This window comes from Chrysemys picta, chromosome 1, assembly GCF_011386835.1.
Source record: "Chrysemys picta bellii isolate R12L10 chromosome 1, ASM1138683v2, whole genome shotgun sequence".
Taxonomy (NCBI): Eukaryota; Metazoa; Chordata; order Testudines; family Emydidae; genus Chrysemys; species Chrysemys picta.
In genome coordinates, this window is record NC_088791.1 from 306,719,092 (window position 1) to 306,741,990 (window position 22,899).

The window sequence follows — 22,899 nt, forward strand, 5'->3', positions numbered from 1 at the left end:
GCTTCTCAATAGTGTTGTAGAGGGACCAGCTTCAGGAGTAGAGAGTAGGTTAATTGATTCATTGGCCGTTTGTTTAAAACTGCCAACTATGGTAATTGTGGTGGATTTTCTGATATAGACACTTGTTCACTTGGAATGAGACTGTAACTCATTTGGTGGCTAATCTCTTCCTGGTAATGGACAACAGTTGTTTGACTATTCTGAGCCTTTAAAATCTGTCAGCAATCTTTGATAGTGAGGTTTTGTTAATCTGCCTGTGGCCACTAGAAAGTTTCCTCTCCAAAGCTTTGTTATAGAGTAGGGGAAAAGGTGCTTATTTTCAATCAAATTAACTCAATTCAATTTAAAACCCAATTTAGCACCAGTATAGACTTAGTTTTATATCCTTTGCTCATTTTTAGTATGCCAAGGCTATAATTCACCTGGTAAAATTGAGCTAATGTTGTTAATTCCATTTAGTACCAATATACATAGTTAAACTCAATTTGAAAATAAGCACCTTTTTCCTACTCTAGACAAGGCCCAAGAGGTATTGGAGAGTGGTTCTGAACAATTGCTCATCCGTTCTGAAGAATCTCTTATAAATGGCGTGAAATTTTGGGTCATCCTTATGCAAATTACATGCTGCTCTGCATTTTCATTTTTATCAGACCTGGATGATGATGTGTCTGTGCTTTCTCAGCACCTGGCCAAGATTGGGACTTGGATGAGAATAATCTTTCTGTGTAAACCAGACAAAATAGAAGTGGCTGATGGGTTAAGGGAAGCAATTATTTCTACTCCTTTTATTTACTCCTCTTTTGTCCAAGGAAATTTAAACATGGGAACGCTCTTGGACCCCTGTAAACCTGGGTGGCGGGCGTGGAGGTGGTGAGGAGAGGATTTTGGTTTATTTGTGGTTTTTTTTTAACATCTTTCTGGCAAGTTCAAAAAAGAACTAGATAAATTCATAGAGAATAGGTCCATCAATGGCTAGGTAGGGATGGTGTCCCTAGCTTCTGTTTGCCAGAAGCTGGGAATGGGCGACAGGGGATGGATCACTTTATGATTACCTGTTCTCTTCATTCCCTCTGGGGCATCTGGCATTGGCCACTGTCAGAAGACAGGATACTGGGCTAGATGAACCTTTGGTCTGAACCCAGTATGGCAGTTATGTTCTTAAGTTGTTGTATACAACATTTTCTTACACATCCAGACCTCAGCACAGTTATCCATGCCACTGTGTTTTCTGGATTTGATTACTGCAAAATGCTCTGATTTGGGCCTCACTGAAGAAGTCTTGTGTACCCCAACTAGTGCAAAATATGGTTTCCTGCATGCAGGAAATGTATTACAGAAGTCTTCATAGTTTTCCAATTCATTTCTCGATATAGAACAGAGCTTGACTTTAATCTCGAAAAGCTTTACTTGTTCTAGATCTTGGCTATAGAAAAGACCACTTTTCTCCCAGTGAGTCAGCATGGTGAATCAGGTCAGCTGAAGTGCTTGAGTGAATAGATTCTAGATTTAAATGTTCAGTGATAGAATAGTCTCAGTTCAAAAAAATGTTCCTGTGTTGGTCAGCGATAATCTGGTATGTTGACCTTATGAGACAGTGTTTGATAAGATTCAGAGTAGCAGCCGTGTTAGTCTGTATCCGCAAAAAGAACAGGAGTACTTGTGGCACCTTAGAGACTAACAAATTTATTAGAGCATAATCTTTCGTGGGCTACTGCCCACTTCTTCGGATGCATATAGAGTGGAACATATATTGAGGAAATATATATACACACATACAGAGAGCATGAACAGGTGGGAGTTGTCTTACCAACTCTGAGAGGCCAATTAAGTAAGAGAAAATTTTTTTGTTTTGAAGTGATAATCAAGCTAGCCCAGTACAGACAGTTTGATAAGAAGTGTGAGAATACTTACAAGGGGAGATAGATTCAATGTCTGTAATGGCTCCCAGTCCTTATTCAATCCTGAGTTGATTGTATCTAGTTTGCATATCAATTCCAGCTCAGCAGTCTCTCGTTGGAGTCTGTTTTTGAAGTTTTTCTGTTGTAAGATAGCCACCCGCAGGTCTGTCATTGAATGGCCAGACAGGTTAAAGTGTTCTCCCACTGGTTTTTGAGTATTATGATTCCTGATGTCAGATTTGTGTCCATTAATTCTTTTGCATAGAGACTGTCCGGTTTGGCCAATGTACATGGCAGAGGGGCATTGCTGTCACATGATGGCATATATCACATTGGTAGATGTGCAGGTGAATGAGCCCCTGATGGTATGGCTGATATGAATAGGTCCTATGGTGATGTCACTTGAATAGATATGTGGACAGAGTTGGCATCGGGCTTTGTTACAAGAATAGGTTCCTGGGTCAGTGTTTTTGTTCAGTGATGTGTGGTTGCTGGTGAGTATTTGCTTTAGGTTGGGGGGTTGTCTGTAAGCGAGGACAGGTCTGTCTCCCAAGATCTGTGAGAGTAAAGGATCACCTTTCAGGATAGTTTGTAGATCTCTGATGATGCGCTGGAGAGGTTTTAGTTGGGGGCTGAAGGTGACAGCTAGTGGTGACATCAGGAATCATAATACTCAAAAACCAGTGGGAGAACACTTTAACCTGTCTGGCCATTCAATGACAGACCTGCGGGTGGCTATCTTACAACAGAAAAACTTCAAAAACAGACTCCAACGAGAAACTGCTGAGCTGGAATTGGTATGCAAACTAGATACAATCAACTCAGGATTGAATAAGGACTGGGAATGGCTGAGCCATTACAAACATTGAATCTATCTCCCCTTGTAAGTATTCTCACACTTCTTATCAAACTGTCTGTACTGGGCTAGCTTGATTATCACTTCAAAAAAATTTTTTCTCTTACTTAATTGGCCTCTCAGAGTTGGTAAGACAACTCCCACCTGTTCATGCTCTCTGTATGTGTGTATATGTATTTCCTCAATATATGTTCCACTCAATATGCATCCGAAGAAGTGGGCAGTAGCCCACGAAAGCTTATGCTCTAATAAATTTGTTAGTCTCTAAGGTGCCACAAGTACTCCTGTTCTTTTTGTTTGATAAGAGATTGTTTTGGAAGGGAATTTTGTTTTGGAGAACTGTAATTTTTTTCTTCTTCTGGTAGAGTGCAAAAAATATACATTTTTAAGTGTTTTTTGTCCCTGAGATATGTTAGAGGGCATTTTTTAAATAAAAATATAAATAAAGGCCACCAAACAGTCATTTCATAATGATTTTTAGTAATTTGATAATGATTGTTAGTCATTTCTGACCTGAGACTAGCTCAAACTAGTGACCTAGAGGTGAAAAGCTCTCTATCTCCTTATCCATTTATCTAAGTTATCCAGTATTTCTGTATTTCAATATTTAATAGGAACACTATTCCTATTTTTTGAAGCTGGGGTGTGTCTGTGCAGTACCAGAACAGCTGATTACCTTCAGTTTTAGCTTGCAATGAATGCCTTTGTACAGCTTTGGGTGCAAGCAGCTATTAATTACATCATTATGTAGGTGGTGGGGAGGTGCATACATTTATTCATAGACTTGCTAAAGTGCTTTGTAGTCCTACACATGTATATAAGCCTTGAATACTACTTATACTAGGATCATGGTGAAGAAAGCAAAAATGAAAGTACACTTCCCAAATGAGGAAATTAGTCAGTCAACGAAAATTTATGAAATTTTTGTAAAGCTGAAAAGGTAATTTAATGTTATCCCTGTCAGAACACTTGAGAGTTACCTGATACCTCTTTTATAAAACTACTGATTACATTTTAGCTCTGAGTGAAATTTTAGACTCCAAAATATTAATTTGAAAATTAAATGTAAAGATTGTAACTGATATTAAAGCAATTTGTATATTATAATTATATATTGCCTTTAAAAAAACTGTTAAAAAAATAAGGTTGCAAAGTCAAATAGTCAACCGTTAGGAAATGCCAGAATTATGGTTGCTTGTGCAACTTTAATTTGAACTCCTTGTGCATATGCATTATGCTACTGTCTTTAATTACATGATCACTATCACAGTTACAGGGTGACCTGTACCTGAGTCCCTCTAGTGCACCCTTCCAGTGATAGACGTCACTACTACATCTTAAGTAGCAAAATGCCCTCTTCTCTAATAAGATATTGCTTACCCAAAATGCTTTTCATGGTGTTTTCAACCAGAATGGCTGAGACCTTCCTTTCATGAGACCAAAGGCCTGCCGTCACCTTGTCTTCTTACCCCTTTTTTGCTTTTGAGTCAGTCTTGCCTCCTCCTTACCACCCCATGTTGCCTAGTGGCTAGTCCTTCCTGGAATACTGCATTCCGTTTTGGTTTCCACACTTAAAAACGGATTTTGACAAATTGGAAAGGATTTAGAAAAGAGCTACCAGAATGATTTGAGGTCTTACAGTGAGACTAAAACTCCATTCAACAAAGAAAGTTGGCTGGTGATCCGTCTATAAGTATCTATATGGGGGAAATATTTCTGGTAGTAGAGGCCTTTTCAGTTTAATATGTGAAGTCATAACAAGATGGAGTGACTAGAAAAGTGGTTCTCAAACTTTTGTATTGGTGACCCCTTTCACACAGCCAGCCTCTGAGTGTGACCCCCCCCTTATACATTAGAAACTCTTTTTTACATTTAATACTATTATAAATGCTGGAAGTGAGCAGGGTTTGGGGATGGAGGCTAACAGCTCATGACCTCTCATATAATAGTCTTGCGACCTCCTGAGGGGTCACGACCCCCAGTTTGAGAACCCCTGAACCAGAAGCTGAAGCTAGAATAAATTAAGATCAGAAACAGGGTGCAGATTTTTTTACAAAATTAGCTATTAGAACAATTTACCTAGAAATGTGGTGGTTGAAGTCTTTAAATCAAGATTGAAGGTCTTTCTAAAAGATATGCTCTAGCTCAGCCAAAAGTTCTGGACTTGATATTTCGCAGTTATTCATATGGGATTTTATTAATGGAAATATTAGTTTCTTAAAGCAATAAAGTATCTTAAGCATAAGTTTTTCTAAAAGCATTTTCATGCCATCTCTGTCACAATAAATGTGTATTCCATGTAATGTGGCCCTGGTAATTATTATTCTAGGAATTAACTGTAAAAGTAACTATAAAAATTGTTTAGCCAACAACTCTTCTTGTCTTGTTTCCCAGGACAAATGCCTCCATAGCTTCTTATTAGGAATCAAGAAGGCAGTAGGCAGTTTTCCCTGTTAACTATATAGCTCTGTTAGCACTTGTCTCTGTTAAGTAGATTACTGTTTGTTGGTTTACCCTGAAGCTGTGGCCTTCTTATTTAAGTGGAATCTAATTAAATAGAAATCCAGTTTAGATTGCTTAATTAATCACGTGACATACTAATGCAAACCTCTTGTAGAACAAAAATGCTTGTCATCATTTTACTTGAAATAGAATATTCATTCCAATTTTTTACTCAGATATTGAGGGTTGTATTGTAATCTTTATTTACTGCAGCAAAACAAGCAATGGACCAGGGAAGATCTCCCATTATAATAGACAACACTAATACTCAAGCCTGGGAAATGAAGCCGTACGTGGAAACGGTAAATATAACTACTGTGTAATTAAATCCATTGTTGTTATACTGTGGTTGTGTTTTTTGTTTTTGTTTTTTGTTGTTGTTGCAGACCTACCTTCACAAAGCACGAATGCAACTACTTTGTCTAGTAATGGGTCTTCCTTGTTGACATTCCTTCCTCTCCTCGAACAGGCTATTTCTTTGACATAGCCACTAACAGGTAGTCTAGTTTGGATTGACTTGACCTCATGTTTTTAGCCTAAGATGAAACCTAGAGGTTGTGGGGTAAGTGATCTAAAGTTCAGTGGGCTAAGACTGCTTCGTATTTAATTTGAACAATCTGGTTTTCATTAATATTTTTTCTATTTGTTGCAGCATAAACTAGTATAATAATGTTACACCTATCATGCATACTGTATTTCTTTGTTTGCTGTAGGCTCTAGGGAAAGGCTACAGAGTGGAATTCCATGAGCCAGACACATGGTGGAAGTTTGATCCAGAGGAGTTAGAAAAGTAAGACTTGTGTTATAGTAGCCATCATAGTTATTTTCTTTTTTCATTTGTATTGTGGTTTAATTTAAAATTTTCTCCATACTCCATCAATTGCTTAAGTGCTTTACTGCTAACGTGTTTTCTAGTATGTACTGACTTCTATTAATATTTATGTAAATATACTGCTTACATAAATATCAGCTCAGGAATACACAGAGGACCCTGCGTCCTGGTCCCTTTGAAATCAACAGTAAAATTTCCATGGATTTAAGTGGAAAAATAATCAGGCCCATAGGACACACTTCCTTACACAGTGGATGATTAAACTAACCTGGGAAGTCATTGCTACAAGATGTGACTGAGGCCATGAGCATTTATGTACATTAGACATTTATATAGATAAGAACACCCACAGTTTAATTAGGTAAGATAAAACATTTTATAAGGAATATAAATCCTCATGCTTAAGGGTGTAACTCCACTCCTAACTAGTGGGGATTAGGAAGAAAATTCCCATATAAGCAGGCTATTCCATAATTGTCCATCACAGTGTTACTTGAAACTTTTCTCTGTGCCCCTTCGCTCCCCCCCCCCCCCCCCCAATCATCTGGTATTAAGTACTGTTGGAAATGTGATACTGGATTAGATAGACATTTGATCTGATCTGTTATTGCGGTGCCTATTTAACTTTGTTTGTTAATTCCTGATGTTTGTCACCACTCTAGATCCTCTTGAAATTATGGGATGTCAGTGCATGCCAGGCAAACTTGGGAGAAGTCAACTATATAAATATTTTTACTATTTTTTCCCCATCTCTTGTTGATATGGTATCATTCTAAGGCCACCGACAAAGTGATTGGATTGAGTTAGCCTTGCCATGGTATGTTAACGGGATAAGGAAAAAATAGTAAGAACATTCATCTTCTAACTCGATAGTAGTCAGAAGAGCACCGTTTTTGGTTTTCTTGTTTTGGTAACTAAAAATATTAAAGTAGTGTATATAAAAAGAAAAATAATTACTAAACACTAAGATATTGCATGAATAATCTCACTCAAATTAAACTAAACTCTTTATGACCAAGTATCTGAACTCTTTCAAAATGTAGGTTATAATGAAAACTTACATAAAGAAGTGTAATGGCTCTAATATAATACTGGAGTGAAACAAAAGTAGGCATACCAATTCAGTATCTCATCAGCTCTTAATAGCTAAGCAGGGGAAGGTCTGGTTAGTACTTATATAGAAGGTCATCAAGGAAAATGGGTCATCAAGGTCATCAAGGGTTGCTTAGGAAATGGCGTTTGGTGGTTCAGTAAGACATTCTATCCTCAAAGTCAGTATTGAACAGGCGTTGCACATGTCAGAGGCACTTTGCTATGAGAATCAACATCTTACCGATTAGTTCTGACCACATGTAATTATGAAATAGTCCATGACATTATTTTGCAAGAGTTAGGGAAGTTAACACTGATGACCTGGCCAGATTCCTCTCTTGGTAATTGCACTTTACATTTCTCCTGCAATTGGGTACAGTATTGGCGTGGAGTGTTGCTATACTCTGTTAAACAGTTGCTGTTTCTCCCTCCATAGAGGCCTGCCTTCATTCATTCATTCATTCATCTATATCGGTCTAAAGTGAATTGTATGTGGAGGTACAAAATTGTAGTTCCTTGGGCTGGAGAGGTTCATTGTGCTTTGGGAGAATTTACAATAGGGTAATGGCAAGTGGTGGTTCTACTATCCCACTTCTTCAGGTTTTATGCCATTGGAGGGCAGCCTTACGCTGCATTCAGTGTTCCTTAGAAATCCTGTCTGTGGACACTGTTGTGGGGATGTACTGAACGAATGCATCAGCAATTGTGGCCATGCCCCCTCCACTGTCAGCACCGCGCACCTTTGTGGCCTTACTGGCTCTCTGAAGATGCCTTCCTCAGTGCAAATTCTTTGCATCTGTCTGTGCCACTGGACACTGCCCTTCCTCTCCACATCCCTTACCAATTCATACAAAGGAAGACTTAAAATAGGAGTGACCACATACTAATTCTGTGCTAAGGGCTGAATTATTATGGCGTTGAAAATCAGTGAGTTGGGAGTAAAAGATTGACTGGCAAAATCAGAAACATCAGCCTCCATTGTTAACAGAAGAGGTCTAGATGGACAAGGATGGAAGCAGAAATTAAAGCCTCTTTTAGCCGATCGAATACCAGTTGAGTCTCCGCAGACCAGACAAACCAGGCTCCCTTTTTCAGAAGGGCCATTGGGGGGCTACCAGGTATTGAAATCTCAGGTGAAACACTGGTAGAAGTTAGCAAACCTTAAGAATCATTGTATGCCCCAGACATCCCTCGGAGCAGCCCATTCTGGGATGGTAGAGACCTTATGTGGGTCCATAGCCCCTCTGGAGAGACAACTATGATTTAATTTAGTGTATAAGTCATCTGACATATACATTCTAGAACATGGTTTACATGCTGGTCATTCTGGTTCTTGTTTTCAGAGAATATCAGGATGTCATCTAAGTAAATTACTACAAAATGGTCTAACATATTTTTGAAACTGTCATTTATAAAATGTTGAAAAGTAGCAGCGGCATTGTGTAGTCAGACCAGCATCACAGTGTATTCAAAATATCTATAACAGGTGCAGAATGTAATAGTCAACACACAGGTGTAGGAAACCATCCTTCTCGGTGACAAATAAAATTGGAGCCCTGGCCAAGGACTTGGAGGGACAGATGAACCTGTTGCACAGGCTCTCTTGTAGGTAGCTTCTAAGGGCCTGCAGCTTGGGTTCTGAAAAGGAATAAATATGTTCAAAAGGGATTTCCCCTCCGGCCTGGATATTTATAGGGCAATTATAGGGCTGATGAGGCAGCAAAATATTGGTCCTCCCTTTGTCAAAAATATCAAACAGGTCCTGGTACTTTGCAGTTATAGCCATAGTAGTTGGGGCGCTGGCTGTGTCTAGTGAGGCCCCTCCTAACCTGCCTTAGCCTGGCTTGGAGAGAGACAGCTTCAACAAGTATAAGATGGGGGCTGTCTCTTTCCCCTGACTGAGGTTGAGACGGCAGGTCTGACATGATTGCAGAGAGGTGAACTTGATCATGCTAGAGCTCCAGCAGTTGTGAGGGTGATGGGTGGTTTGCCAGGTGATGCCAGAAATAACTATAAAGAGGGGGAAACAGATTAGGCCAAACTGTAAGGTCTCCTGGTGGTCCTGGATAGTGGCGACTTCTGAAGGAGCTGTTTCTCATGTAACTGGGCTGGAGGAAAATAGAGATCCATTGACCGCTTCAGTGAGGTCTGGGATGGAATTGATTCATGTTGGTATCTGGTGTTATGAGATGCTCCTGTGTCCACGAGGGCTTCCAGGTGGATGTCTGCCATGGCCAGATGCCTTAAGCAGAGTGGGAGCTGAAGGTGAGTAAGTTGGAGCACTGCCACTAACCTGTGAAGTGGTACTGGTGTATCGAGCTAGATCCAGGGGAATTACACCATCCCCAACCAGGATTCTCGTAGAAGGTTGAGGCCCGGTATTTCCTTGCTGGGAGACGGACCGACCTTTAGCTGGGCAACTTGAGCTGTAATGTCTAGTTCTGCCACAGTAAAGGCATAGGCCTTCCAAGTGGCATTGGTTCTTTTCACCATCAGAAAGGCAGGACCAGACAGTGCCAAGTTACATAGGCTCTGGTTGCGGCAAGAGGTCAGTGGGGAGCTCAGTCTGGGCATGAGTGACCGAGACTAGTATATGGTCAGGGCACCATTGCCTTTTCCTGGCAACATTCCAATAGCCAGCTATCAATTCTTATGTTTAAATTGATCGGGGTGCCAAGATTTCTGCCCAGGCCACTTCGTCCTTCTCATCATCACTCAGACCATGACAGAAGTGGTGGTGCTGCATGGCCTTGCTCCATTCCGTGTCAGCTGTGAGGCAGCAGAACTTTGTGGCATAGCTAGCGACCACCTTGTGGCCTTGTCTCAGGGCTTGAAGTGCTGATTCTGCCATATGTGTCCGGTTCGGGTCATTGAAATGTGTTGTCATGGCCTGGATAAAGTTCTTGAACTCCCCCAAGAAGGGACTGGCTTACTCCAGAGAGGGGGAAGACCAGGCAAGCACCTTCCAATCAGGAGACTAATGATGAGCCCCACCTTGGCTCTACTGATGGAATAGGTCTGTGGTCTTATCTGGAACAGGAGTGGCATTGGTTCAAAAACCCATGAGAAGCCCTGTGGTCCCCATTGCACTTGTCTGGGTGGGGAATCATAGGACTGGAAGAGTCCTCGAGAGGTCATCTAGTCCAGTCCCCTGCACTCATTGCAGGACTAAGTATTATCTAGTCCATTCCTGACAGATGTTTGTCTAACCTGCTCTTAAAAATCTCCAATGATGGAGATTCCACAACCTCTCTAGGCAATATATTCCAGTATATTAACCACCCTGACAGGAAGTTTTTCCTAATGTCCAACCTAAATCTCCTTTGCTGCAATTTAAGCCCATTGCTTCTTGTCCTATACTCAGAGGTTAAGTAGAACAATTTATCTCCCTCCTCCTTATAACAACCTTTTATGTGCTTGAAAACTGTTATCATGTCCCCTCTCGGTCTTCTCTTTTCCAGACTAAACAAATCCAATTTTTTCAGTCTCCCCTCATAGGTCATGTTTTCTAGACCTTTAATCATTTTTATTGCTCTTCTCTAGACTTTCTCCAATTTGTCCACATCTTTCCTGAAATGTGGCGCCCAGAACTGGACACAATACTCCAGTTGAAACCTAATCAGCGCGGAGTAGAGCAGAAGAATTACTTTTCGTGTCTTGCTTACAATGCTCCTGCTAATACATCCCAGAACAGGGGTGGGCAAACTACGGGCCGCATCTGGCCCGTCAGAGCTTTTAATCCAGCCCTCAAGCTCCCGCCAGGGAGTAGGATCGGGAGCTTTCTGTGCGGCACCCAGAATCAGAGGCATGTCCCCCTTCTGGCTCCTACATGTAGGGGAAGCCAGGGGGCTCCACATGATGTCTCCCCCCTCCCCCCCAGCTTCTACTGGCCAGGAACTTTGGCCAATGGGAGCTGTCTGCGGACAGGACAGCGTGCAGAGTCACCTGGCCACGTTGTGCCTCCGCATAGGAGCCACAGGGGGGCATGTCGCTGCTTCCGGAAGCTGCGGGGGCGGTGCCTGCAGACGGGGCAGCGTGCAGAGCCGCCTGGCCAGCACTGTGCTTCTGCATAGGAGCCAGAGGAGGGACATGCTGCTGCTGCTTCGGGGAGCTGCTTGAGGTAAGCGCCACCCAGAGCCTGCACCTCTGAGCCCCCTGCGGCCCAACCTCCTGCCCCAGCCATGATCCCCCTCCCGCCCTCAGAACCCCTCGGTCCCAGCCTGGAGCACCCTACTGCACCCCAGACCCACCCCAGAGCCTTCACCCCCTAGCTGGAGCCCGCACCCCCACACACACCCCAACCCCCTACCCCAGCCTGGAGGCCCCTCCCACACCCTGAACTCCTCATTGTTGGCCCCACCCAAGAGCCTGCTTCCTCAGCGGGAGCCCTCACCCCAACCCCCAATTTTGTGAGCATTCATGGCCCGCTATACAATTTCTATACCCAGATGTGGCACTCAGGCCAAAAAGTTTGCCCACCCAGTCCCAGAATGGGATTTGCTTTTTTTGCAAGTGTTGCACTGTTGACTGATATTAAGCTTGTGGTTCAATATGACCCCCAGATCTCTTTCCGCAGTACTCTTTCCTAGGCAGTCATTTCCCATTTTGTATATGTGCAACTGATTGTTCCTTCCTAAATGAAGTACTTTGCATTTATCCTTATTGAATTTCTTCCTATTAATTCAGACCATTTCTCCAGTCTGTCCTGATCATTTTGAATTTTAATCCTATCCTCCAAAGCATTTGCAACCCTTCCCAGCTTAGTATCGTCCGCAGACTTTATAAGTGTACTCGCAATGCCATTATCTAAATCATTGATGAAGATATTGAACAGAACCGGACCAAAAACTGATCCCTGCGGGACCCCACTTGTTATGCCCTTCCAGCATGACTGTGAACCACTGATAACTAGTCTTTGGGAATGGTTTTCTAACCAGTTTTGCACCCACCTTATAGCAGCTCCATCTGGGTTGCATTTCCCTAGTTTGTTTATGAGAAGGTCATGTGAGACCGTATAAAAAGCTTTGATAGTGTCAATAGGAATGAAAAGGAATCTTTGGTTTCTTTACTGTATACTCCACCTGCAGTGTGCTATTCTGCGCCTCTGTGGGGAACCCAGCAGGTCAGCTAAGGAAGGACCTCCAGGTGCAGAATCCATCCCTATCAGTGGCTCTTTTTCCTGCCCCTCTCTGAATCTTCTCTTCAGTTTTGTGGGCTGCTCAAACTATAATGAACAAGCCATGGGCAGCCTTGCCTATTGGTCAGGGTGGGAGGCTGGCTTAATGGTTGGAACAGAGGTAACCAGGCTTAGTGGCCAGGTTTGGAGTCAAATTATCACTTTTGGGGGGCCAGCCGAGAGCCAGAGACCCGGAGCCAGGGGCAGAGCAGTGATCAGAAACTGAATGTCAAGTCCAGGGAGTGAGCCAGAAACCAGGAGCCACGGGTCAGAGCTGTAGTCAGAAAATGAATACCAAGTCCAGCAAGCAAGTCAGAGCCAGGAATCAGGAGTCAAGGGTCAGAGCCAGAGTGTAGGCCGGAGCCAAGAGCAGGGATTAGGAATCCAGGAACAGAACCAAAGACAAGGAACAGAAAGCAGGAGCGGGGATTCAGAGTAAGGGCTAGGAGCAAGAAGGGAGCTGAGAGCAGGACCAAAAACATAGCTGCTGCTGTAGAATGCTGTGGAGCAGCCAGGAACCTACGGCTGCTGCAGTGTTTGTTTGAGACTGTGAGTGCTGAAGTCTTCAGCCAATCTGGGTTCATTAGCTGAGTCAGCCAAGTACAATGAGCAGGGTCTGTGTTCAACTGAGGGTCCCTGATATGGCCCCCATCACGGTTGTATCTAACAGCACCATAGTATCTGCTAGATAAATAGAAAGAAGAGTTATCTTAGAACAGTATACACATATTGTCCATATTAACAGTTTGTAAGATATTGCAAACCCATGCAGTATCTTTGGGGTCCATTGTTTTAAATAAATGGTTTATGTATGATTGTGTTCTACTCCATGAGGGAGGATTACCACAGCTCCTCCGGGAATTAAAAACAGTGGGTCGTGACTAAGGTAAATCAGCCAGGTTGTTACCCTCCCAGAGAGGTACCACTTCCTGGAGAGGCTCACATACACTATTTCTAAGCAGATTCTCCAAAGACCGGTAGACAAAGAAAGGACTTTTGGATAAATAGCCTGAGTTTAAACTGACTCGGGGTCTTGTTTCTAGTCTATCAAACAGACAGTAGCTGCTGTCCAAGGGAGGCCCTATCCCTTGCAGAAGAATTGGAAAGACTTTGGCCTACTGGGACCCCATAAGACTAATGGGTGACCTCTGGTAGGCTGTTTGTTTTTACGTATTTGTTTACCTGATGAATAAATGTACTTGCTTAGAAAAAGCTGTGTAGTGACCTGTAACTGCTGGCATTCACACTACTTATAGCCCTTGGAGAGAAAGCAAAGCACAGGTCTTGGTTTTTTTTAGGCAGAATGGTTTGCTGCCATTATTGCAGTAGAAGACCGGGAGCTGTGCAGCCTTAAAACCACTGGTTGGGGGGAGTGAGATGCAGGTCTCTGCCCAAGAGAGGTGATGACTGGGAGCCAGAAACCTTGAATTGGGTGCCCTCAAGGGACCTCAGAGGGGGAAATACAGATGCAGTTCTGCTGAAACTGTGACAAACAGCACCACATTTCTGTATAAAGGAAAATATTTTTTAAAAAATATTTTTGAATGTACAGTATATACAATGAATTGTGTTAAAAAGATGCAATACAATTTGGATATTATAAGATGGTAAATATTGTGTAATTAAATCTGAACTTCCACCCACTATAACATATTGTTTTTCAGAAGTGTGTAGTCAGTTGTAGTGAATTCATCTGTTTTAACTATATTTAAGCTTGCTGTTTTGTAGTGTTGGAAAAACCTATGTGATCCTTCTGGATCTTGAAAGTAGGCAGAAGATTAAATGATGGCATTTGATAGTCTGGATAGATGGAGAGGATAAAACACAAGATACTCTTCAAAAGTTTAAGAAAGACTGAAAACATATAAAAAGTACCAAACAGTTTATTTAAATTATTATTTTTGTAGGAGGAATAAACATGGGGTCCCTCGTGAGAAGATTGCTCAGATGTTGGAACGATATGAATATCAAATGTCCATCTCTGTTGTAATGAATTCAGTGGAACCTCCTCACAAAAACACACAAAGGCCACCTCCACAGCGAAGACAGAGGTGGGGAAGCTGTATAGACTCTTGGAATTCTTTCAGTGTTTCAAATAACCGATAACTCAGGTTATATTCAACTAACACCATTTTTTTGATCACCCTTTTAAAAATATTGAACAGTGAACTTTCTCCTGAGGTTTAAATAGGCTTAATGCAATTAAAGGACCATTCTCTCTTGGAGATTGTTCCATTAAACAAAGTTTTGGAGGCTTAAATGTAAATAAAATTTAATATAAAAATGTATGTTAAATGTTTTTACAATCTCTATTTATTACATTTGTACTAACTTTGGTTTTGGATAGTATGAAGTAAACAAGTTTTCCTTTATAGTTGGGTCTCAAATAATGTTGTCTAAGGAGGATGCTGTTGAACAGTTTTTTGTGTTTGTTCTTTTATTGAGGAAGACCTGACAAAACTGTTTTTTAAATAGAACTCAGAAAAGCCTAGAGGAATAGGTTATGTGTGTAGTTTATTGCATTTTAACTATTTCCACTGCTTTTTAATATTTTATCCAACTTTTACCAGGTTTTTATATTGAACAATTATGTTTTCTATTTCTTGGTGGATGCTTGTTCATTTTAATTGGTATCCAAAATGTTGTCACACTTATAACCCAGATTTCTTTCCCTCTTCCCTTTGTTTCCATCTTCACTTTTGGCCCAGAGTCTCATCTGGCAGCTAAACCAATGTGCTGCAATTGCAGTATTCACCAGCCTGAAATTACAAACCAGAATTTGTCTTGAATTTGCTATCTACTGAAATACCAAATGTAATTGTGCCTAGAAACTATCTACATTTATTTTTTGAGATTTTTGTTGGCATGAAAATGTACAGCTGCGTTTCTTTAAGTTACAGCATTAAGATGCTTAATTAGAACTGAGTCTTGGGCTAAGTGTTCTAACTGGGCAAAGAAAACAGAATACTTAAAATATTAGTCTCTCAGGGCCCATCTGCAGTTGGAGTGTGTGCAATTCCACCAAGTAGGTACAGGTGGACAGTGGTCTCAGTTCTGTAAAACCACATTACATTCTTTTCAGGATTTTGGCACAGATAATATTCTCCATGCTGGTTCAGTTTTAGGTATCTGCTAAGAAGAGATTGATCATTTTATTGCCATAGATCCTTTTTACCTTAGGCTTAAACACTGGTATGGTTGTAAGTTTTAAATTTAATGCTTGTATTTTTCCTGGTCCCTGGACTAATAAAGTATCTCTCTGTCTATTATTGCTGCCATTGTTTTAGTAGTCCAATGTAAGTCTGACAAAATTAATATTTTGTTCTTATGTTTTATGGTTTTATAGTACTTAAACAGCAGTTGATATAGTGCATCTTTGGACTCTGCCAGATTGGATTTTCTGTTGTGTGTTAAGAAACGTGGGGGAGATCTTGATGGCAAATTTGTTCAAGAATATTTGTCCATTGCATAAGTAGATCTTAATTTAATATTTAATTCTGTTCTTCAAAGACAATTGTAAAGAACTTGGTTGTGTGCGGTACTATCAGCATAAGATAGAAATTATATTGCAGACACCAAGATGCATTTTTTACAATGAATGGATACGTTTATCATGCCTCATTGAATATGTTTATACTGTAGTGATACAATGGCAGAAAAAAGAATTGGCATATTTACAATGGCTGCTCAAGTAAACTGCCTAAAGCAAACCTCATTAATTTCAAAGAATGTAATATGGTATCCATTTGTACCTCTACAATAAGGGGCTAGTCATACAAGACATCTACAGGGAATGGGATGAATTTAGTGATCTTTAGATACTTGTAAGGAGAGAACAAAGGCCATTGGCTGTCTATATGCTGTCTGACTGATGAGAACCACAAAACAAGTTTTTAAATCTGAGGCTCTTACTTGAAAAGTGGTTGATGCAATTAAGACTTCTGTAATTGTGTAGGAAACTATAACAAAACAAGGAGGTTTTTTTCAATTTTTAAATAAAATCTAAATCTTGGGTCTAAAAGTACTTGACTTTATCCTTCCCAGGCACCATTTATTGGGAGTCCAGATATGCAATGCAAACTTTTAGGACTTTATACAGCTGTCATTCTAGTATTCTAAGAAGAGTATATGATCAGGCCCCATTATAGTGGTTTTGAAGGGGAACATTTGAACTTGTAATGGGGTCAGGTTGAATAAACCATAAAATCATTATTTCGTTTTTGAGAAAGGGAAGAACAGAAAAGTTAAGGCGAAGTTGTAGATGCCTTTGAAGGATGGCTTCATATAAAAATACATGTCAGATCACTAGGCCTCTCGATTAATCGCAGTTAACTCACGTAATTAAGTAAAAAAATTAATCAAGAATTAAAATATTAATCGTGGTTAATCGCAGTTTTAATTGCATTGTTAAACAATAGAATACTAATTGACATTTATTAAATATTTTGGATGCTGTTCTATATTTTCAAATATACTGATTTTAGTTACAACACAATACAAAGTGTACACTGCTCACTTTATATTACTTTTTATTGCAAATATTTTCACTGTAAAAATTATAAAAGAAACAGTATTTTTTCAATTCACCTCATACAAGTACTGTAGTGCAATCTCTTTATTGTGAAAGTGCAACTTACAAATGTAGATTTTTTGTTGATGTTACATAACTGCACTTGAAAACAAAACAATGCAAAACTTAAAAGCCGACAAGTCCACTCAGTTCTACTTCTCGTTCAGCCAGTCGCTAAGACAAATAAGTTTGTTTACATTTATGGGAGATAATGCTGCCCACTTCTTATTTACAGTGTCATCTGAAAGTGAGAACAGGTGTTGGCATGGGACTTTTGTAGCCCTTGCAAGGTATTTATGTGCCAGATATGCTAAATATTCATATACCCCTTCATGCTTTGGTCACCATTCCAGAGGATGTGCTTCCATGCTGATGATGCTTGTTTAAAAAAATAATGCATTAATTCAATTTAGACTGAACTCCTTGGGGGAGAATAGTATGTCACCGGCTCTGTTTTACCCACGTTCTGCTATATATTTCATATTATAGCAGTCTCGGATGATGACTCAGTACATGTTCATTTAATAACACTTAGCTGCAGATTTGACAAAACGCAAAGCATGTACCAATATGAGATTTCTAAAGATATCTACGGCACTTGACCCAAGTTTTAAGAATCTGAAGTGCCTTCCAAAATCTGAGAGAGATGAGGCACGGAGGATGCTTTCAGAAGTCTTAAAAGAGCAACACTCCGATGCGGAAACTGCAGCAAAAAAGAAAATCAACCTTCTGCTGGTGGCATTTGACTCAGATGATGAAAATGAACATGCGTCAGTCCGTACTGCTTTGGATTGTTATCGAGCAGAACCCGTCATCGGCATGGACACATGTCCCCTGGAATGGTGGTTGAAGCATGAAGGGACATATGAATCTTTAGCGCATCTGGAATGTAAATATCTTGTGATGCCAGCTACAACAGTGCCATGAGAACACCTGTTCTCACTTTCAGGTGACGTGAACAAGAAGCGGGCAGCATTATCTCCTGCAAATGTAAAAAAATTGTTTGTCTGAGCGATTGGCTGAACAATAAGTAGGACTGAGTGGACTTGCAGGCTCTAAGATTTTCCATTGTTTTATTTTTGAATGCAGGTTCTTTGGTACATAATTCTATATTTGTAAGTTCAACTTTCATGATAAAGAGATTGCACTACAGTACTTGTATTGGGTGAATTGAAAAACATTATTTCTTTTTTTAAAGTGCAAATATTTGTAATAAAAAATATAAAGTGAGTGCTGTACACTTTGTAGACTGCATTGTAATTGAAATCAATATATTTGAAAATGTAGAAAACATTCAAAAATATTTGAATAAATGGTATTCTATTGTTTGAGTGTGATTAATCGCAATTAATTTTTTTAATTGCTTGACAGCCCTACATAGCACTAGAGAGTAACGAGGTCCATTGCACAAGATAATAGAGCACTGATTTAAGATATTGGTTTTAGAAGAATCGTCTGTATTTAAAAAAAAATCAGGATTTGGTAGTTAAGCAATTTTTTTTGAAATTTGCTAAGATTTTTGAGATGGTTTTCCATATAAACATATTAGGCAATAAATAGAAATACTTGATGTTGAACTAATGTTTTACATACACTTTTTGGTTTAGTGGGGTTTAGTTTTGAAGACTTGCGTCAGCATGCTTTTGTTTTATTATGAAGCAATTGTGAAAACAGTATTTTTAATTAGAGTCTGAGAAACATCAAGATTGAAAATCCAGACATTTAATGCAGTCTCTTTCTGTGGTTCTGTACACCTATTGTGCAATTTTAAGTTTGTACAATGTGATGTATATCTAACATAGTGTTTTGATAAGAAATTTTATTAAAACTAAAAGTTGACATACTATTTTGTTTTCTTTTTAGTAACGGTTTTAATCATTTGCAAGTTATTGCAGTTAAGATGTTTTTGTAGTCAGTGCATGAATTGTTAAAATATTTGAATTATAGTGTATTTCATAAGTTATCGTTCTATTAAATACATCCCCCTATTGTATCTTATTCACAACCACTTGTATTACTTTTTCTTCAGTTTTCATGTAGGGTTATCAACATAAATATACTTAAAGAAGGCATAGAAATCATAGGAAAAAGTCTCAATTGTTTTCTGTATCCCAAATCTTTGTACACTTTACTACTTTAAGAAAAAAAAAAAGTGTTAGGAAGCCTCATTTCACTTACCATTGTGATTCTGTCAGTTTCTATAGCCCATAATTAGGTTAGAAAATTACTTGGTTTTGTCTTCAGTTTACATCAAAATATTATAGAAAAAATAGCCAATGACTGGAATCTGATACGTTTTTGTAAGAATTTTGCAATAACTTAACCTTCAGCTTTTAAAGGAAGTTTGGAAGTTGACACTGAGTTTTAGTTTTCACTTGGAAATTTTTGTTTAAATTGTGAGGTTTAATTCTTGTCTAAAAGGTTAAAAAACAATGTACAGGCATCTTCTATGTTTTTGGCCTGTCTGGAATTATAATTCATGGGTCATGGTTATGTTTTTGGTATTAAAAAGCACACAGATGAAAGTAGGCTAGTATGTATGAAGAATATATTACTTTTTACAACTTAGCATGTTACCAGCATTTTCTGTAAACCTGTATTCTATCTCATTTGTAAATCTATATTCTAGGGTAAGTGCAAAGGTGTGGTAAGTGTAAACAAAATGAAAATGCTCTGCTGATTGTATAATATGTGTCCTTTGTTATATATATTTTTTTGGCTATGTTTTATTTCCTTGTATTTTGTATATCTGTATCTTCTGGGGGTATGAAAAGTCATTGTAATGAGCACTAATTTATAAATAATATCAGAACATTAAGCCCTTCATGGCAGAAACTTTGCCCTCTCTTTTGAGTCTATGTCCTCAGTGATGCTCCACCATAGGATGTACATGTGCCTGTGTGCTCTCAGTTGGAGACCGCAAGTTAATGTCCTTAGACCTGCACAGAGTAGCACCTCATGTGCTAAACAAGGGCATATAGGGAGGCGTGAGCCCAGGCCCACTCAGTTCCTTCTCATCTGCCTGCAGCTCGAGATAGAGAGTTCTGCTGTATTCACTTCCTGCCTTCACTTTGTGAATTCTTTATTTTGTTTATTTGTTTTAATAGTTTCTTTTCATTATCTATTTTCATTTGATATCTTTATTTTATTTAGTACTCTTGTATTGGTTGAGGGGCAGGGGGCTCTTTCCTCTTCTCTTTTTTTTTGGTCTTTTGTTTGTGTCAGAGCACAATTTGTTATGCCCAAGATCCCACAGCTTAGGACCTGAGAGATTTGCCACATGTCATTTCCCCATAGTGAGGAACACTCTAGCTACCTGTGGTGTTTGGGGACCCCTCACAACACTTCTAAATGCAAGGTCTGTCTGGCTTTGAAAGGAAGATGCAAGAAAGACAGGGAGAATAGACTTAAGCTCCTATTAATAGAATGTGCTCTAGCTCTGGAGGGGTCTGTGTCCTCTCCCTGTACATTGGCCTCTATATCTCAAGCTGCCTCAGTCTCAGTTGCTGCCTTGTCTGCAGCCCTGGACAATAAAACTCTTAAAAAGAAGAAAACATAGGTCTCAAAGCAAGGAAATGAAGAAAAAGGGGCAGGTCACCCCATGAGACTCGCTGTCGGGAGACCTCTCATTCCAGTAAGGATACAGGAGATGCTCTGACTGAGTCCAATACCAAAGCAGAAACCAGTTTTGACATACCTACCATCAGAGCAACTACAATGGCAGCACCATCTGATACCTTGTAGCACTGTGAGATACACAGGACTCCTATCCGTGCCCTGGTATCGGTATTTCACTGTACCTCTGAAAGGGGAGATGACTGCAGTTTACCTCAGTACCACAATAGCCTCCATCTCACCTGCCAGTAACTATCCAAACCTTTATGTGAAAGCCCTCCATCTCCTTCCAGGTTCCTTTCATCAGAGGATCTCATTATCTCTGATGCACCTGTGTCGCCAGTGCTGGCAAGATCTACCAGTACCACCACCTTGGTACCACTACGAAAGCAGCAAATTGAAACTTGTTTATGTCTCAAGGCTTCAGTACTGGTTAGAACACCAGAGTGCAGCTCCCTCCTCCTTAGTTCAGGGGAAGTTTTCTCTGATTCAGAGATCTCGGTACAGGGATACATACCAGTACTGTATTACCCTTCCCTCATGAGTCCCTTTCATGAAGAGGATCGTAGAGAACCTACCAGACATCATAGGCTCAGAGATTATGATTATCAATGAAGTCTCTTCTCTTATCCCCTTCCCATTGGGGTTATTGGGACCCATGGGGTACTACAGCAACCAACTCCATCAGGTGCCTAAGAGAAAGCACTGGCACTCACCAGTACCCTACCAGCCACTGGCACCTACAAATCATCCTATAGTATTGTGTGCATCTGTACCACACACCTCCGTACCACACAGTTCTCCAGTGCCGGACAATGTACAGGAAGAGCAAGAATTGCAGGCTGAGGAGATCTCCCTTTATTTCCAGACTAGGCAGTAATGCTACCACCTCACTCTTACACTGATGATTTTAAGATCTTCCAGGACCTCCTGAAAAGACTAGTGGACTTACTTCAGATCCCACTAGAGGAAGTTCAAGAGTCAAAACATTACTTGATGGACATCCTGAACATTAGTCTCAGAGAAAGGTTGTCCTACCCATCATTGAGGCTTTATCATCTGCTGCATATACCCTTTGGGAAACACCTGCCACAATCCCACCAACCTGTAAGTGGACAGATAAGAAATAAAACATCCTACTGAAAGCAGTGAAGTACTTCTTCCACTCTAACCACACTTTCCTTGTAGTGGGTGCAACCAGTGTAAGGAACTGTCAAGCTTACTCTAGATTCCCTGTCAGATGGAGATGCCTAAACAGCTGGACTTGCCAGGAAGGAAGAGCTACTCATCAGCTACTCTCCAATTTTATATTACCAGCTATCAGGCCTTGACAAAATATGATTTTTAACACACACTCTAAATTTACCCATTATATTGAGCACGTGCCACAAGACCAGAAAGATCAATTTCAGTCTGTCATCACTGAGGGGAAGTTGGTTGCAAAAGCCTCCCTGCAAGATGTTGTAGATGCTGCTGACACAGCTTCCAGGTCCATGGCCATGGCGGTAGTTATGCGAAGAGCATTCTGGTTTCAATCTTCAGGCGTTGCAAGGGATGTACAAAACACCATGAAAAATGTCTCACTTGAAGGGCCCAAGTTCTTCAGCGAACATACAGACTCCTCTCTTCTCATGCTCAGGGATTCCAGAGCAATGTTGCAGTCACTGGAAATGTATGTGCCTGCAACGAAAAGGCCTTTAAGTAGATTCCAAACCACTCAAAGATCAAAACCATTCCAATACCATCAGCACACTTTCTCTAAGCCTCAGGAGCCCTTCAGGAGAAAGGCCAGGATACAGAAACTGGGGCCTCCAATCCCTACTTATGCCCAATCAGCCCTCTTCCTCTAAGAGGCACTTTCGACACCTTGGTCTAGAGCAGGGGTTCTCAAACTGGGGGTTGGGACGCCTCAGGGGGTCACGAGGTTACTACATGGGGGGTCGCAAGCTGTCAACCTCCACCCCAAACCCTGCTTTGCCTCCAGCATTTATAATGGTGTTAAATATATTTAAAAAGTGTTTTTAATTTATTGGGGGGGGGGGGGTCGCACTCAGAGGCTTGCTATGTGAAAGGGGTCACCAGTAAAAAAGTTTGAGAGCCACTGGTCTAGAGCATCTACCAATTCAGTCCACTGGATCACATGTTGTGTGACTATCCCTCCTTTGGAGACCATCACGCAACCTACTTGTCTGGAGTACCTTATCTCAGATAAGTGCATCATGGAGGTTGTCAAAATGGGCTACTCTGTACACTGGGTTCTTTTCCTCCTTCCTACCACCTTTCCATTCCTCTTCAGGGATTCTTCTCATGAGCAACTCCTAAAAGAAGAATTTCATTCTCTCCTCCTCCTAGGAGCAG

At 40.5% G+C, this 22,899-nt stretch overlaps 1 protein-coding gene across 9 annotated transcripts in view; it reads left to right on the forward strand.

Moving 5' to 3' along the window:
- The window catches only part of N4BP2L2 (NEDD4 binding protein 2 like 2), a 667,270-nt gene that overhangs the window by 27,062 nt on the left and 617,309 nt on the right, over nucleotides 1-22,899 (forward strand). For 4 of the 9 annotated variants that reach the window (XM_065594472.1, XM_065594518.1, XM_065594509.1 and 1 more), the window contains 3 exons: nucleotides 5,470-5,558; nucleotides 5,970-6,046; nucleotides 14,264-14,407. In XM_065594472.1, coding sequence (XP_065450544.1) covers nucleotides 5,470-5,558; nucleotides 5,970-6,046; nucleotides 14,264-14,407 — 310 coding nt within the window. Of the gene's footprint in view, nucleotides 1-5,469; nucleotides 5,559-5,969; nucleotides 6,047-13,399; nucleotides 13,508-14,263; nucleotides 15,623-22,899 lie in introns of those variants that run through there. The other 5 variants (XM_065594489.1, XM_065594478.1, XM_065594527.1 and 2 more) reach the window with 3 other exon arrangements.